General features: G+C 43.8%; 2 protein-coding genes across 3 annotated transcripts; one reads left to right on the forward strand and one right to left on the reverse strand.

The window, feature by feature from the left end:
- Positions 1–9,873, forward strand: slc35g2a (solute carrier family 35 member G2a). Of its 2 annotated transcripts, XM_055038994.1 has the most exons (4): positions 1–103; positions 2,253–2,369; positions 5,031–5,337; positions 8,291–9,873. In XM_055038994.1, the coding sequence occupies exon 4, from the start codon at positions 8,327–8,329 to the stop codon at positions 9,677–9,679; it is 1,353 nt and encodes a 450-aa protein (XP_054894969.1). In that variant the 5' UTR covers positions 1–103; positions 2,253–2,369; positions 5,031–5,337; positions 8,291–8,326; the 3' UTR covers positions 9,680–9,873. The 2 variants fall into 2 exon arrangements, with proteins under 2 accessions (XP_054894969.1, XP_054894970.1); XM_055038995.1 differs by lacking the exons at positions 1–103; positions 2,253–2,369 and having other exon boundaries at positions 5,011–5,337.
- Positions 9,874–12,062: 2,189 nt separating this feature from the next.
- On the reverse strand, positions 12,063–14,296 carry LOC129365390 (uncharacterized). The gene is made up of 2 exons (XM_055038568.1): positions 14,009–14,296; positions 12,063–13,346 (listed from the first exon to the last, which is right to left on the reverse strand). Exons 1-2 carry the CDS (start codon positions 14,133–14,135, stop codon positions 12,748–12,750), a joined length of 726 nt encoding a protein of 241 aa, XP_054894543.1. The 5' UTR covers positions 14,136–14,296; the 3' UTR covers positions 12,063–12,747.
- Positions 14,297–16,280: the final 1,984 nt, after the last annotated feature.

A 16,280-nucleotide genomic window follows, 5' to 3' on the forward strand; every position in this document is an offset into this window, starting at 1 on the left:
GATCCTGGAAGAAAAAGCTATTTTTCCATCCTTGTTTTTTCTAACTAATCTGTCCTCGCCACGCCGGTGACATGGTGATGGATGATTCTGCGGCCACAGTCGGGTGAGTTTTGCTGTCATCAGCTGCTGCCGAAATGAGAACAGGCATTCAGACACACAGGCTGGGAGTGGGGGGTGCAGCTCTGAATAATGATATCCTGCTTATAGGTCATGAACAGCCAACACCCAGTAATCTAGTAATCCCCTGAGATAGGAATACCGATTACTTCCTATTGTTCTTGTTTGTGTTTATTCTGCGTATAAAGCGCAGGTTTGGAGCACATGGGAAATCAGACTGGAGCACAGGAACGGCTGCAGAAGAAGTTTTTCCCGTTTTGCAGCTGCTTTTTTCTTCTACCCTCTATGAATAATTTCGTCCTGACCAGAGAGGGCAAGAGAGTCGGAGCAGAAATTCTACGACTCTCGCCCACTGTCCATCTTTATTTTGTCGCCACTTCTCTGCTTTCAGCTGCTTTCCACTTCCTCCCGGCGTATCTTCATCACATCCAGCCAATAACTCCTCATGGGAAGTGGCTTCTTTCAGTTCAAATGTGACTAACCTCAATCCCAAGACCTGCAGAGCAGTCGATAGGATTTAAACAGCTCCCCCTTCGCGTCCCCCCTCTGCCCCCCGAATAGCTGGGCCTAAAGCGCTCTCATCCGCCGTAACCATGGAAACACCTGATATCCCTCCTCATCCTCAGCCTGATGCCAAAACCAGATGTAGCAGGGAGAAAGAAAACTGCAGAAACAGCTCCAGGGACAAGGAGCATTACAAAACTGTACAAAACAGCAACGGCAGGAAATGAACTTTCTCTCCCTCATCCATTTGCCCAAGCAGAACTCGGCCAAGCATCCAGCTTGGGTTGTATTTCTGGAGTAATTGACATGAAACACAGGCCTGGGTGTGTTGAATAAATAAACGGCACACATTTGTGGCTCTAACAGTGTTTTTTTTTTTTAAAGCGGCATTCATTATTGATACGGGGGAGTAGACGCTTTGGAAAGCGCATTAGAAAATCCTTCACTCAGTATTCACATGGTGCCATATGTGTCCGTACATTGTGTAAAAAGATACTTAAGCTTTTTTTAAATGTCTTTCTGTCAATTTGATCAAGTTTTTGATCATTAAGGCGAATCAAAAATATTTAAATTTCATTAAATACAGAATACTGAATGGGTTTGGTAAAATGTGAGGGACTTAACACAAGCTTTTCACAGGAGCTTGCAGGAGTTTTCCTCCTGACTGAGCTGACGTGACTGAATCAAGGTTTGTCGGCCGCTTTACTTCCACACAAAACCCTCACACAGGTGTTTGAACTGGCATATCATCAAGTAGAGATAGCTTCACATCTACAATGTCTGGCACTTGTATCTAAAGAACCAAACATGAGGAAGTCCACAATCTCTTTTGATCTTTTTCAATGATATCGCATGAGGAAGTCGCGAGTTTCTGGTGCCGCATTAGACATCCACATCATTGCTTTCATTTCACTCAAATGTTTTGAATTAACCTGTGAAAAGTGTTGAACCTTCTCTTTGCTATCGAGGCTTTCCTGAAGTATTTATATGCATGGTATCTTTAGTGCAGGTTATCTTTGGACCTCCTTTTATTTTGGCTGCAGCAGTTAGAAAATCTTGCTAACCCTAAGTGATCTAACACATATGCTTTAAAATAAATAAATAAAATAAAGGTAAAAACCGTGTCCATATTGTAAAATCCTGTCTTGCCAAAATTTTACAGTAAAGACATGGTAAAATTCAGGCAACACAGAAATGTTTCAAATGAACCCGTGACCATATAAATAAGGTGTAAATAAATTACAAATTTTGACAATATTTGTAGGTATGAATACAGTAACATTCTGGGAACAGAGAATTTTACATAAATACAGTAAAAATTCCTGGTATTTTACCTTAAATTAGGAACTTTTTTACAGTGTAGTCTGATTTAATGTCCTGCAGTGTATGTAAATATCTGATTTCAAATGTATCTCGGAGAAAGAAAATGTGTTGGTTTTTTTTTATGTTAAAATTATTTCATTTGATTTTTACAGAAATGTGAATTTCTAACATACATTCTGGTTTTTTGGGCTTCCTCGAAGTTGAATTTTTTATTTTTTTTTTTTGTCTTTGCACCTGCATAAGCCTGTTGAGAAAGTGACACAGTATTATGGCCGAGTTTTACTATTTTACCTTTGTTTTTCATTCAGTGTCCCGTTTTAAAGAACACAAGGTGGTCTTGCTCGCATTTCAAACACCTGCTGCCAGACCAACAAACAAAAAGAACCGGAGTGAAGCTGCAGCTGCTGTGCAGTTGCCATCACAAAGTAAGCACACAAATCATATAGCTAACGCCAAATTAAACAAAAAAACAAAAACGAAACACATTGCTTCTGCTCACCCGCTGGATTTGATTGAAACAATTGACGTTTCGAGGTGGAGAACTCGCTCTCCTGACAACTGGAGGCTTCTCGTGAAACATCGAGACGGTCCGACCTTACAGGCAACCTGGCTGCAGCCTGCAAAGGTTAATGCAGCTGAAGATGAAGCAGGGCACAGAAGATTTATAGCGGCAAAATGTCAAAGCAATTACCGCCATACAGTAGACAAATGGGGTTTCCTGGGGTTGGATACTGTTGAATGGTGTTGGACAAAATCCTCTGTTACAAAATTCAGATTCTGTTTCATTAAGTCGTATCTAGTGTCCATGCTGCAGCAGAACTCTACAAAATGAGTGAAAGTGAAAGAAAAATGTGACACAGTTAAGAAATATATTTACAAAGAAAAACTCAGAAAGTATTTGTAGTCTCTTTTAACACGATGCACCCAAATTACATTCAAGGCAACACAACTTTGAACTGTACATATTTAGTGTACAGACCCATTTAATACATTTAAATATTATCAGAAAGTCCTTTTATTTTTGGAACTTCATCACCAAGTGCAGCACATCATACAGATTAATTTTGCATGGATGGAAAGCCTTTATTTCTGAGTTATGAGGATTTTCCACATGGAGCTAAAGGAAAAATAATTGAAATATTACATCAAAATGATTTTAAAAAATTATTAAAAAGAGAAATGTTGGCTTTACAAACAATACTTGCTTAGAATTTGCTATTTTCAAATAGTACTTTGACCTGACGAGACGCACACTCCGGAGTGTTGATGAATCTCAGTCTGAATCTCAGAGGTTAGTGAACATTAGTGAACAAACATCATGAATCCAGTGATTCACGATGTTCTTGATTCTAATCAAGAACAGCAACTGAGTTCTTGATGAGACTGAAACATATTTTTTCCTTGCAGCAGTGTCCTTACATGTGATTTAAAGCCATTTAAATGGAAACGAACGACTCCAAGCACATTTGCTTATTTCTCACCAGTCGTTCTTCTGATTACAGTGGCAGTGACTGTAGTTGGATTCCCAAGGTCTTCTCTTTGTAGGGTTATACACTGCACAACATGTATATAAGCAGTTCTAGGGAACATTTATAGTTTCAGGAAGGCCTGGCAACCTGCTTCCCATCTGCCTGGACAATTATTAGCTGCCCCCTTGTTGCTTATTTCCCCCCCCAAATATGGCACAAACACAAATACACCTTGAAAAAGAAAAGTAACGTAAAATAAATACAGTTCCTGAAAAGCTGTAATAAACATCATTGTAGTGGGATTTTGTTAAACTTAGATTGAAACAACTAGAAGCTTTTGCTGGTTGGGCAACGGATGGTGCATGTTACTTTTTCTTGTCTCCCCCCAAACTGGACTTTGGTGTTGACTTTGACTGGTCCTTTCTGGGTTATAAATATGTTTTGATCCAAAGAACATCACAATGGCAACTGGACTCAACTTACTTGTCGTCCCACCCTTCTTAGTGTTTCAACAGATTAGCCTGTCACTCAGCTACACCCAGAAACGTGCATTTATTCATTTGTCAATACGCTAATCGATATTTGGGGTCGAGCGCCTTGCCCAAGAGAATATCAATAACATGCGATGGGGGAGAAAGCTCTCTGATTACAAGACTGTCTCTACCTTCAGCTCTTTCTACTTTCGAACCACAAATCAAAACACATCTATTCAAGTTGTCCGTTTCATCGCAATCTCTTTGTTTGTTCGTTTTTTCTTCTACCTCTGTGTTCATTTTTAGTGTATTCTTGAATTGCTTGATTTTTTTTGTAAAGTGTCCTTGAGAGTCTTAAAAGGCACTAACAAGTAAAATGCATTTTTACTGTGTTTACCAATGAGCCACAGTCATCTCTGAACATAGTCCCGATTGTTCGCTTGCTCCATCAGTCTGACATCAAGCCTCGGTAGGTCTGTAGTTGAGGCTCTTTCTTTTTGGATGATGCATCGAACAGCTTTCTGTTCAATGTCCATAATCCACAAGTGGCAGGAATGTCGCTGCTACCAATTTACTTCAAGCTTTGAGAGAGAAGCAAGATCCATTTCGGTAATAAAACCCAATCTTCATTTTCATTGCTCGGAACAAATTTGCTATGTGATTTTTTAAAAAGAAAGCTCTTTATCTCGAATAAAGTTTGCATAAAAATGCCATTATTTTCCGAATTTCTTTCAATGTAACTTTTTTAATGCATTCAGAGCTGCATTATTTACCAAAATACACTTCAGTCAAGAACACTGGTGAAGGTGTTATGTCATGCTTATGACAGTGTTATGTCAACATGCACATCCCCTCATGTAAAGTCTTGCCACTTCAGTCAATCCCAATACTTTGACAAGGCTCTGTGTTTTCAAATCCAATTTTGTTCAAAAGAAGGATTCACATTTTAAGAAAGAAAGGCAAGTTAGTTCAAACACAATGGGTGACGCACAAATACGCAAAGGTACAACTGCTATGACGCATGCTCAGAGGTTTTGATTAGATCTCTTTCCTCCTCTTCCTCCGTCGTCTCTCTCTCTCTCTCTCTGTCTCTCTCTCTCTCTCTCTCTCTCTCTCTGTCTCACTCTCTCTCTCTCTCTCCCAGACCAGAAGCGCCTGTGTGTGTTCCAGAGAGTGATGAAAGCGGCCAGCAGGTTCCCATAAAACACCTTTTTTCCTCTCTGTGGAGTGCAGTGAGGTGTGCAGTGAGGTGTGCGTATCCGTGCTGAAGTCACCGCTCTGTCCCTGAGGACAATCACTGCTGCGGAAAAAAGAGGAGAGAGGGAGAGGAGAAAAGAGCGACAAGCAGAAGAACAAATGGCCAAAAGGAGGTGATGAAGCGTCGGGAGATGTTCACTCAATGACCGAGGCGGACCGTTTGTGAAGTTCAGCCCTGGTTCGTGCGACAGCAGGTGAGTGAATGCAGGGAAGCATTCTTTCCTTATCTATTTAAAATCACGCAGTTGTGTTTTATGCAATGCTCACAGCGCATCTGGGTTGCTTTAATAAGCCCTTCGGCAGGTCACCGGGACTGCTTGATTGATTGATTGATTGATTCTGGCTGCCCTTTACCGATCAGGGCGCGCGCCCGGAGTGATGCGGAGGCGCGCTCCCCACCCCTCGTCCTCCCCCCACCCACCTACCCATTCAAGGATTTGTCATGGTTTACGACGTGGGCTGTCACTGCATAGCTTATAGCGGAATAATAACAGGGGCGCACACACGCGCCAGACGGGCAATGCAAGGCGTAACCTGGAAGCTGAGTTGTTATTTGAGGTCAGCAGTAAATTATCAAGATGATAGCAAAAATCTTGCACCACCGCCAAAGCGAGAGAGAGAGAGGGGAAAAAAAAGGGGGGCGGGGAGGGCACGCGTTTTCATCAGCCTTATTTAACTCCAGTTATAGTTAATAAGCTTTATTCTCCTTGAACGCTCAATTAGTCATAGAAGCGCTGAAATAAATTGACTTGACTATTAATAGTCCGCAGGATGTCGCTTTTAATGGCATGCACATTGCATGTGCTCTCTCAGTGTGTAAAAGGTGTGCTGCCAGCGCCGAGGACCTCACCACCTATATGTGGTTGCGTGAGGTGCAAAAACGAAGCTTTGCGAGTAGAAAGCAGCGGCATTGCAGAGGCAGACTGCATCACCCAGCGCAGTCACTAACTGTGAAGAGAACGGCCAAGACAAGAACATGCTGATCTCCTCCTGCACAATGTGCGTTTTTCCGCGCTGCAGCCCACCAGGTTTCATGCAGCCGCCGGTGAAAACAGGCGTGAGGGTGATTTGGTTGGGATGCCGTTCAGGGCACTTCTGGGCTCCTAGACGAGGATCCACGTCTGAGCTTTTGCACACAATTCACATCGATGCCTCGCCCCTGAGCTATGCTGGAGATCAGACTGAATGCATGAAATTATGAAATTATCTGGGCCACTGACATGCTGGGATCCCAGAGCACTTTGCTGTATTTTTCTTTCAGAAATACAGCAGAAAAACAAACAAACTTTCTCAGTTCTGAGTGCTTTGAGTGTCTTCTGAAATAGAAACCACTCTTGTTTTTTAAATCAGTTTGTATAGATGACAACAAATACCAATAACTATGTAAATCTCATCCTGTTATAAATGCTGTTGGAATCACATACTTACACTGGATGAAAGGACATATATTTTGATGTTTTTCTCACTGCACAAAACGAAGGCGGATTACACCTCCCCCCTTTTTAGGTCGGATATGATTTCTCACCTTTCTATTTATTTTTTAACTGACAGAATACATGGAGAATTTTACGTCCATCTTTCTTTCAAATTCAGAAGTTTGCATAGCTTACGATTATTATGCTTTTCAAGCGATATGGGAACATTCCTGATGATGACATGGACTTTTTAAGCTTTTGATCAACTCGTAACATCTTTGTTAAACTGAGGTAAACTGGTGGGTGTTTTTTAAAGCCAAACCAAAAACTTTTAAAACTACAAGGAATTTCAATTTAAACTCCTCCTATTTGTATTGCATTTAATTAATAGACATGAGGAGTGGGTGTACGTTCTGCACAGACAACCTTGCACGGGCATCATCGTACCTGAGGACAATTCAGAGTGATCAGGTGATGTAACAGGTATGTGTTTGGACTGTGGGAGGAAGCCAAAGCACTTGGAGAAAACCCACGCATCCACTCAGAGAACATGCAAGTTAACATGCAGAGAGAACAAAGCAGGGCCTTTTAGCTGCAAGGCAACAATGAAACAGAAATAACACTGTCCTATAAACTCATGAAAAAGTTTAAAAGTTTACTTTGGTTTAACGTCAACCTTTGAGAAAAAAGACTACATGTCTCTTTATGGCACGTAGTCATAAAGAGACAAGGTATTTGCATGCAAATACCTTAAGATAGAAACAATTGTGTCAGCTTTATATGGAGAGAAAAATTGGGTGGCACAATTTTGCAGAGTGAAGACATTTAATTGTTGAGATGTGCTCAGTCTATCCATCCACGTGTTTTTCTCTATCTGCCTGATCTGGATCAGGCTCATGGGCACATTGGAGTCTGTTAAATTGTTCATAGTCTTCCCATAGTTTTCCCATTTCTTTATTCAAAGAAAATTGCACACACAGAGTTGTGTTATTTGAAAGATGTATTTTGTGTGCCGAAAACACAAAAAGCAGGATCAAATGTTGTGTTGTTATGAGAAACTGTTTAAAACACCAAGATCGACCCGACGGGGTTCTGGGTATTTTTCTGCCTGAAATGCGGCAATGAAGAAGTGCCACATAATATTTACGTGGCACGTTGTGAGTCCGACATCTGCAAGACGTCGCAGCATCAGGCAGACACCGAAACTAGACAAGAAAGAAATGAGGTTTTCTGTAGCACTGGTTGTATGACTTAAGTGAGCATATTGTGTTTTCATTTCATAATCAACGTGTTAGAAATCACAGGTAAAAAATAAAAAAGAAAGAAAAAGTTATTACAAAGAGATCAAAAGACAGGAGGCTCAAAAGCTTGGCTTATATAACTCCCATTGCCAGCAGCTACTTGATCAGAGCTTGATAAGACAATTACTGTTCTGCTTAATTCAGTTACTGTGGACGTAATGTGTCTGACTGCATGGGAAACGTGGTTAAGCAGGGGATTTGTGTAAAGCCCACTTGCATTTGGTAGCAAACTGCAGGGAAACATTGGCAGACGTGAGTCACTGCTATTATTATCACGGATATTAAAGATATATGAGATATCAAACTGAATCCCAGGGAGAAGCAACATGACGAAGAAAGGCGTGGGAGGATTTGCAGGGGTCTACGGTTAAAAAGAAGAAGAAGAAGAAGTTAGTGTGTGGGGTACTAAAACGTTTCTGCTTCTCCCGCAGGTGTACGTCATCTCTGAGGTTTAATTTTTTTTAAAAATGGAGTCAGCTCACCTTCTGAGTGGCTCCAAGAAGAGAGTGAAGATCCACCCTCACACAGTCACAGCCAAGTATGCCACGCAAACCCCCTGCAGCCCCCAACCTGGAATACACACCCATTTCCCCCAACCAGGCGACGAGGGCTACGACGATGCCCCATCATTCGAGGACTTTGGCTCATTCTTGGAGGAGACATCCGACAGGAAACGGCTCACGGAGAGCAAGAAGTGGCCCTTGACGTTGTTTGGGTCCAAAGACAAGGATACAGCCCATAAACTTCAAGCCACTGGGGGGGCGGAGGGGAGTGAGCTGGGAACCAAAGCAGTGAAGGGATCTGGGAAAGGGGTCGGAGAACAACTGGCCAGTTTTGGTGAGGCGTCTGTGTCTGCGTCTCGGCTCACCTGGATGGGGCTGCTCGGTGCGGCGCTTGCACACGGCTGCCTGATTGCCCTGACCCGCCTGGCCTCTGAACGCTTTAGCCTCGGACCCCTGTTCCTTCTCTTGGTGAGGTCCGTCATCCAGCTTCTGTCAGTGGTGGTCCCACTGCACAGGGCGGAGAACCCGTTTGGGCCAGAAGGATATCGGCTACGTCTGCTCTGTTACGGCATCGCGTACTCGCTCTCCCTCTGTTGTGCATACTCCTCCCTGACTTTCGTCTCTTCTGAAAACGGTTCAACAACTTGGCGACTGGCAACCACCGCTCTGTCAGCAACCCTTGCCTTTCTGCTTCTGGAGGAAAAGCTGGGACTGGCTGATGGGATAACTTTAGCCGCTGGGCTGTGCGGATTGGGCCTTGTGTTGCTTCCCACGGCAGATGAGAGCTATGACGACGCACCAGTCGACCCAGTCACATTCTGGAGAGGTTCCTTCGGATGGTCTCTTTCGGCACTAGCGGGATTGTGGATGGCCCTGGCGCTGGTTGGGTATCGCTCACTGAAAGACAGAGTGGGAGTTGGCACTGCCTTGTTCACTGTGAGTTGGACTGGTTGCCTGCTCACTCCAGCTACTATGATCCTGCTCCAGGAGGGCTGGTCTTGGCCTATGAGTTTACCAGCATGGAGCCTCATCCTGGGCTTAGTCGCCTGTTCTTTAGCGGCCTTCCTGGGAATGACACATGCCCTCACCCGACTCCACCCAGCTCTGGTCTCCGCCTCGCAGAGCTTGGAGGTGCCTGTAGCCATGCTCCTGCATTTGGCCCTACTCCCTCTGGCTCCCACCGCTCCGGAAGTTGTGGGGAACGTAATGATCACGCTGAGCGTCGGGTGGCTAGTGGCAATGAAGTTGCTGCCCTCTCGTGCGGGACGTCGCCAGAGGGAGGAGTATGAGGAGATTCTGGACTCACCTATCAAATAGACAGACGCAGTCCCTCTTCCCCTCGCCCACACGTTGTCCTTCAGGAGGATGGTTCCAATGTACATAAGAGACTGCTAGATGTTCATCAGAGCTTGATCTATTTTGTATTGTTGTTTTTGCTTAGAAGAAAGTGCCAATATTGTGTTGTCTGTCAAGTGACTACATGATGTGAAAATAAAATCTCTCTGAGAGTATTGTTGTCTTTTAATCAGCCTCCAGAGGTTTTCTGTCTTATGCACATAGATCAAGAAAGTTTGCACTCATCCCCATACCATCACACCACCATGTTCGCCAAAGGTCGGTGCCTTTGATTTGACCGTTGTTTGATGACAAGAGGTCGAACAAAAAAAGCAAAGAATGGCAAATGGATATTACCAGGACAACGTAGATAAGAGCATCCAATGTGATCGGCGTATAGATATGAAACGAGAAAGGATAAGAAGTTGTTACAGATGACATAAAATAGATGAAAGAAGGTGGGCAGATCAAAAGGAAGTCAGGCTGAAAAACAAAGAAAATGTCCACTGATTATTGTCTCTCTGTGTGGCCAACTGGCTCATACAGTGGTTGTTTTATGCATGGAGAACAGTTATCGTCTCTTTTTGTTTTACCCACCATATTAGTGCTGTTCTCTGGGTTTCTCCTCTTCTGTTTTCCCCATCATTAGCCTCCTACTCTCATGGCTCCATCTTCTGCATGCTGGTAAAAAAAACAAACAAAAAAAAAACACAACAAAGAAGCCATTCTTAAAATCCCCCACCACACGCACTGCACAGATGGAGACCTTTAATGGAAGTCAAGTGTCACCACATTGAACAGATCATTGGGTCTGCATGATATGAATTGTTGCTGCAAATATCCAGGGAAATTGTAAAACAGGTGTAAGGTCAGGCAGCAACACACACCTTTGTCTTGTCAGAGACAAGACAAAGGTTTCTTCTGGCCAGGGAAACAGGCCCGAAGAAAAACGTTGCAGTCAGTGGTTTTTAACTCGCCTGTAAAATTGTAGATGCAGATACAAAAAAAAGGGGTGGGAAGAAATGTACCCTGGTTGTAATGTTGTCATCTGAAAGGGACTTTGAAAATGTATGCTTTGGGATTTCCAAGACGAGGTTTTAGTGATAGCATGCCATTCTCTTTTTGGGTTCGTTCATGTTTAGTTCAGTGGCTGTTTTACTTACTCCTGTGATTTCCTGTGCTCGTGTGGCTATTTTCTCTTGTGTTCATTTGTGGTTTTTGACATGTCTTCTGTTCACTTGGGTGCACTGCATTGGTTGGCCAGCGGTGGAACTGGTGCAGTGGGCAGGCGTTGTTTGCGCAACCTTTTTTGAAGGACTCCAGATGACCTGCTCACTTCCACCAACGAGAGACGTTACCACAACAGATCTTTGGGTCCAAAGATTAAAAAGAAAATTGCCGTAACTGTTGAATCACGCCAAGCAATTGGCTGAACATGATAAAAGATAGGCCAGCGTGTGCGACATTTGTGATCGCTGGTGTTAAGGAATACAAACATTGATAACCCCTCTCTCTCCAAGCTTCAGTTTGTGATCGACTGCAGTTGCATTTCATTCAGTTAATTAGACTCACCTGTTTTCACTTGTCTCATAATCCTGCCTGTTCCATTTCCTGATTCCAGATCTGAAATTTCACTTGAAGATCACAAATCATCTCTGTTTTAGTAGAAATTCAGATTTGCTGATTCTGGAAGATGAATTTGAGTTTTTGCAAATACAATTTGAAGAACGTTCAGACAATCGCCATGCTCGCATCGTAGTGTTAGTGCACCAGTGGATAATTATTCATGCAGAAAACGCAGGGAGGAGGCAGCGTGGCGCCGACAATCTTCCTTTTAAAACATACGAGAAACCTGAAATGAATCAAATGCGGAGCTGATCAAATGAATACAAATAACCATTAATAAACAAACAAGGAAAATTACTACGTTAGTAGGCGTTTCACCCAAAAACACCACTGATGGTCCGTCTCCTCCAGCGCCCTTCTATGAAAATAGTCATTGATTTATCTGTAGATACTCGTCCAATATGATTGTGACATGTCTAATATTGAGGAAGGACAGAAGTTTTTTTTGTCTTCTTTTTTAAGATTGTAGAAATCTGGTTTGTTCTTGACCTCTCTCAGACTAGCCATTAGCTCCTGCCTCTTCGGTGGAGGCCCCTCTTGGACCACCCAATGGCTTCAACCTCCAACTTGTTTGGACCTTTGCCAACAGCAGGTGCTAGTTGAGTAAAACTGCTGCAGCTGACAGAACCTCACTGCAAAAACCCTCCACTGACCGCCTTTCTGGACTTGCGCCCTATTAACGTTGTCAAAGTATGGCAATTTTTCAAACCCACATTTATTTGTTCCCCCGGTGAAACAAAATCAAAACACATTTTGATGTTTTTAATACATAATAACAAAAAAAAAAAGACTGATCCAGTGACAGGAGACAAAACAGAACAAAACATATGAGGAAAGTGCCTCCAGAAACCTGACTTTGGTTTCAATAAACAAGCCAGCAGGCATGGGTGCGTGTGCGTGCGTGTGTGTGTGTGTGTGTGTGTGTGTGTGTGTGTGTACTAGTGTGGGGCCGGAGGAGGGTGTGTAACTCATAAACACTGAGTGCTGCAAGCCGAGGCCTCTTTTGCATTAAAGCAACTAACGAGCTGGACAAACACGCCTTAAATTACACCCAGAACCAAAACCTCCAGATGGCTCTGCTCTCCTACTTGCCTTTGCGGTGGTTGAGGGAATCAGCGGCCAACACGACAAAAACAAACGCTACAATCAGACGCGTGAAGACGCAATGACGTGAGCTGCTGTGGGAAATTAGACTGGAAGAAGGGAGGAAACATTTTCCACGAGGGCGATTTACTTTTTAATTGATAAATTGATTTAAAAAAAAAAAGTTCTTAATTCATTATAGCAAACCCACAAGATTCTTAATGGCGCATTAGAGTTGTAGCTACTCGGCAGAGAAATACAAGCTCATATGTAACAAAAGTAAGTCAGTTTTGTTTTTTTTTTGTTTTTTTTGCTGTGCATGTTGTTGTTTTGCAGCCAGTTCATGTGTCTCCTCTGCCCTTCCTCAGAGTTCCCGCCTGCTCGATCACGGTGCTCAGCTGCAGGTAAAGCCTCTGCACGTCTCTCGCTATGACGACCAGAGAGCCTCTTATCATGTCCAGGTCCACCTGCGAGGACAAATCCTGCTCCTCCAGCTCGGACGGGACTGAGTTCAACCCCGAGCTAAACGCTCTGCCCGGACCTCCAGGCCTCTGAGTCTGTTGGTGTCCGCCGCCGCCGCTTCCTGACGCGGCCTCCTCGAGGCGACTCAGTCGAGCCTCATCCTCGCGTCTGCCGCGCAGGATCGCCTGCAAGGTGTCGTTCATTCTCCTCTCCATCTCGGCTCCGTCCCGGCGGAGCTCCGCCAGGCCGCGGTGCAGCCCGAGAGCCTCCCGCTCCACCTGCGCCCTGCACGCTGACTCCAGGCCGGGCGAGCTCTGCTGCGACGCCGCCCGGAGGAGCTTGTCCAGCTGGCTCCTCAGAGACGCCGGTCCGACGCAGCACCGCTCCGCCGACTCCAGCAGCATGTTCTGCCTCATGTGGGAATCCTCCAGAGCGACGAAGAGCTTGTCCCAGTGGGAGAGGTCAGAGTTTGGAGACTCTGGAAAACACAGGGAGGATTTAATGGCGCAGACCCGTGAAGGTTGCGTGATGTCATGTGCCAAAATGGACATGTATAGCTCCCAAACCGAACACACCCATCGCCATGTATTTGCTGGTGAACATGGATATGAAGCACTTTGCGAACAGGCATTTGCTTTGTTGATTTAATTGAAATTTCTCGCATTTCCTCTGATCTCAACCACAAACCTTAACTGTTATCTTTGGGATTTTTCTGAGATAGATCATCATTAACTGAGAGGAAGGTCATGTGACCTTTCCTCCATCCAGGTCAGGACTGGCAGGGGCATTTTGGGTCAGGAAAGGGGCAGGTAAGCATCTCTGCAGACCCCCCACGTCCTGGACACAAACTATTTAGGCTTTTCCCTTCCAGGCAAAAACAAACAAACAACTGCAAAAACAGGTTGTCTCTGATCAACACTTAACGGTCACTGACTAAAACTTGTCTTTCTATTTAGAAAGAAACAAAAACACAATCTATATAAATACTTACAAGAAGGAAAAAGCAATAGATTTGTCAAATTAGGCGAAGGACTTAATCAAATCCAAATCAGTGGCGACACGTTGTCAAAGAGACACGACGATCCTCAAGTCTGTCCAGTCAGAGCAGCCGGCAGGGAAAACGATCAAAGCAAAACTCACCCTGCTGCTGCTGGTCCAGAGAAATCTCGTTGCCGTAGTCCTCATCGTCCTCAGCCTCGTTCACGCATGAAGACGAACCGGCAGCGCTGAGCGCACAGAGCACAACCCAGATCCTAAACGCATGCATGGCAGGGGCTCTGACTCCTATTGTACTGCTGTGTTGATTTAATTTTTTGTTGTTGTTGTTGTGAGTTTTGTTTAGATCTGCTCTTGTGTTCTCATGCAGCCCCCCCTCCCTCTGCGCACAGCTCTGCTCTGTGAGCTCAACGTCGCGGTTTCTGACTTATAAACGCAGCAGGAGGGAAGAAGGAGGGGGGGGGGGGGGGGGGGGGACCCAGAGGAGAGTGTGTGGAGACTGGGCGAGCAAAGTCAAAAGTCACGCTGACGCGGACATGTGGACTGAGGGGTGGACGCGAGAGAGGAAGCAGGCAGATGAGGGTGATGGCAGGGAGGTCTGCATCAGCGACGCGAGATTGCAAAGTTAGATGTTGGGTTTAGTTTCTGAGTTGTCAATAAAAAAACTACTTTTCCGCTGATTACTTAGAAGAGCATTCATTACATTGCCTCAGTCTCGCAAGGAAAATGTAAATCCCACCAAATGCAAATGTGAAGGTGGGATTCACATTTGCGACTCTGTGTTTGTTTGTTTGTTTTCCTCTGTTTTATTTATTTATTGTTTTTTTTAAAACGTTGCTCTGCTGTCTTTGAGGAGTCGCCCGTTTCATCGCCATCAGAAACAAGCTGCTTTGCAAAGTGAGAAATGATTTTTACAGTCTGATAACTATTGGTTCGACTGTGTGATTTGGTTCAAATTCATTCAAAACTCCAAACTTCGCTTTTAAATAAATAAATAAATATTTAAATACAGAAATGAACCGACAAAACAAATGAATCTGAAGTTAAGCCTTTACTAACTTGGTGTCAGCCATGCATACAATAAGTGTTAAAACAATTCTGCTATCAGACCTCAGTTGGCATATTTTTTATTTATCCTATTTCAAATTGATGCAAATCTAATTTCAATCTAAAGAAGATTTCAGCGAAGATTTCTCGACTTTAAAGGGCAAATAATAACTACAGTGCGCTGTTAAAAGCTCAACTGATTTATAACTTATCTCGTGTAAAGAAAAAAAAAAAGCATTTCCAACAAGACGTAAGAATTCACATCGAGCTCTTTGTGTGTCTGTGAAAATCCTCAAATAGAAAAGTTTCACTTAAACTTTGCCTTCGCCACTTTAAGTGAAATATTGTCGCTAAGCGACAGGCTTCAAGCTTTATTGCGTTTAGCTCGGTTGCCTGGTGACCGATGCGTGCGAGCCGACAGGTGACCGCCGGCCTCGATCCGTCCGGCGGTCCAGCAGGTGCCGCGTGTTCAGCTGCAGGAGCAGGACGCGCCTCGCCGCGCCGCGTCCTGCGCCGGCGCGCCGCGCCGCGCCGCGCGGTGAGGGGAACGCCCTGACCTTTCTCTCCCAGCGGACCCTGCAGCCTGTTCCTCGCGTCGCGCACGTCAGCACGCGTGTCTGGTCGCCTCGGAGCGACGCTGGCAGATTTATCTGAGGAAAAGGGACAACCTGCAGGAAGACACGGACGAAACAAAAAAAAAAAAAAAAAAAAGTTGCCATGGCACATGATAAAAATGTGAATTGTTCCCAACTTCCTGCTATTGCATATTATATAGTACAGCTCTTTATACTCTGATGCTTCAGCAGCAACAGGGAGTCTGAGTTAACAAGATTGCGCGCGCACGCTCAGATTTATAGTGAAATAATATTAATTCAGATTCATGGCCTACACTGAAAAAAGTGTGATCAGGGTTTAGTAATATTTGCTAAATAAATAAGAGCAAACTATACATAATAAAAAAGACTTTGTGCAATTTTGACTCTCACTGAGCTGAATTAACCAAATTTTGAATATATTTTAATTGCATTCTACTCGGTTTTATTTCAATAAAATCAGCAGAAAAACAATAAGTAGAATTTATTTATTTTCATTGGTAAAGTCAAAAGTGCAGAAAATTGATAAATTTTACTCATTGGGAGGCCTTTATTTTTCCCGCCCCAAGGCATTTGAACATCCAGTCTGCTTGGCATTTCATGGACTACCGTTTGCTTAAAGGTAAGAAATGTTTTAATTGTTCTTAGTTAAACAATTCAAGTGTTTGTAGCAGTTAAACATTGTCTTAATTTACTGCAAATGACCAAACATGGCAACTTCAAAGTTATAGTGTGAAGGATTCGAAGTCTTTGATTTGACTAAATACATCGCAATG

This window comes from Poeciliopsis prolifica, unplaced genomic scaffold, assembly GCF_027474105.1.
Source record: "Poeciliopsis prolifica strain line A6 unplaced genomic scaffold, Auburn_PproV2 SCAFFOLD013, whole genome shotgun sequence".
NCBI classification, from domain to species: domain Eukaryota; kingdom Metazoa; phylum Chordata; class Actinopteri; order Cyprinodontiformes; family Poeciliidae; genus Poeciliopsis; species Poeciliopsis prolifica.

Bases quoted from the DNA above. Each gene is read 5' to 3' on its own strand.
- slc35g2a (XM_055038994.1), top strand. From the start codon at position 8,327: ATGGAGTCAGCTCACCTTCTGAGTGGCTCCAAGAAGAGAGTGAAGATC.
- LOC129365390 (XM_055038568.1), bottom strand. From the start codon at position 14,135: ATGCATGCGTTTAGGATCTGGGTTGTGCTCTGTGCGCTCAGCGCTGCC. The intron at 13,347-14,008 runs GTGAGTTTTGCT...TGTGTTTTCCAG, and splicing joins TCTGGACCAGCAGCAGCAGG to AGTCTCCAAACTCTGACCTC.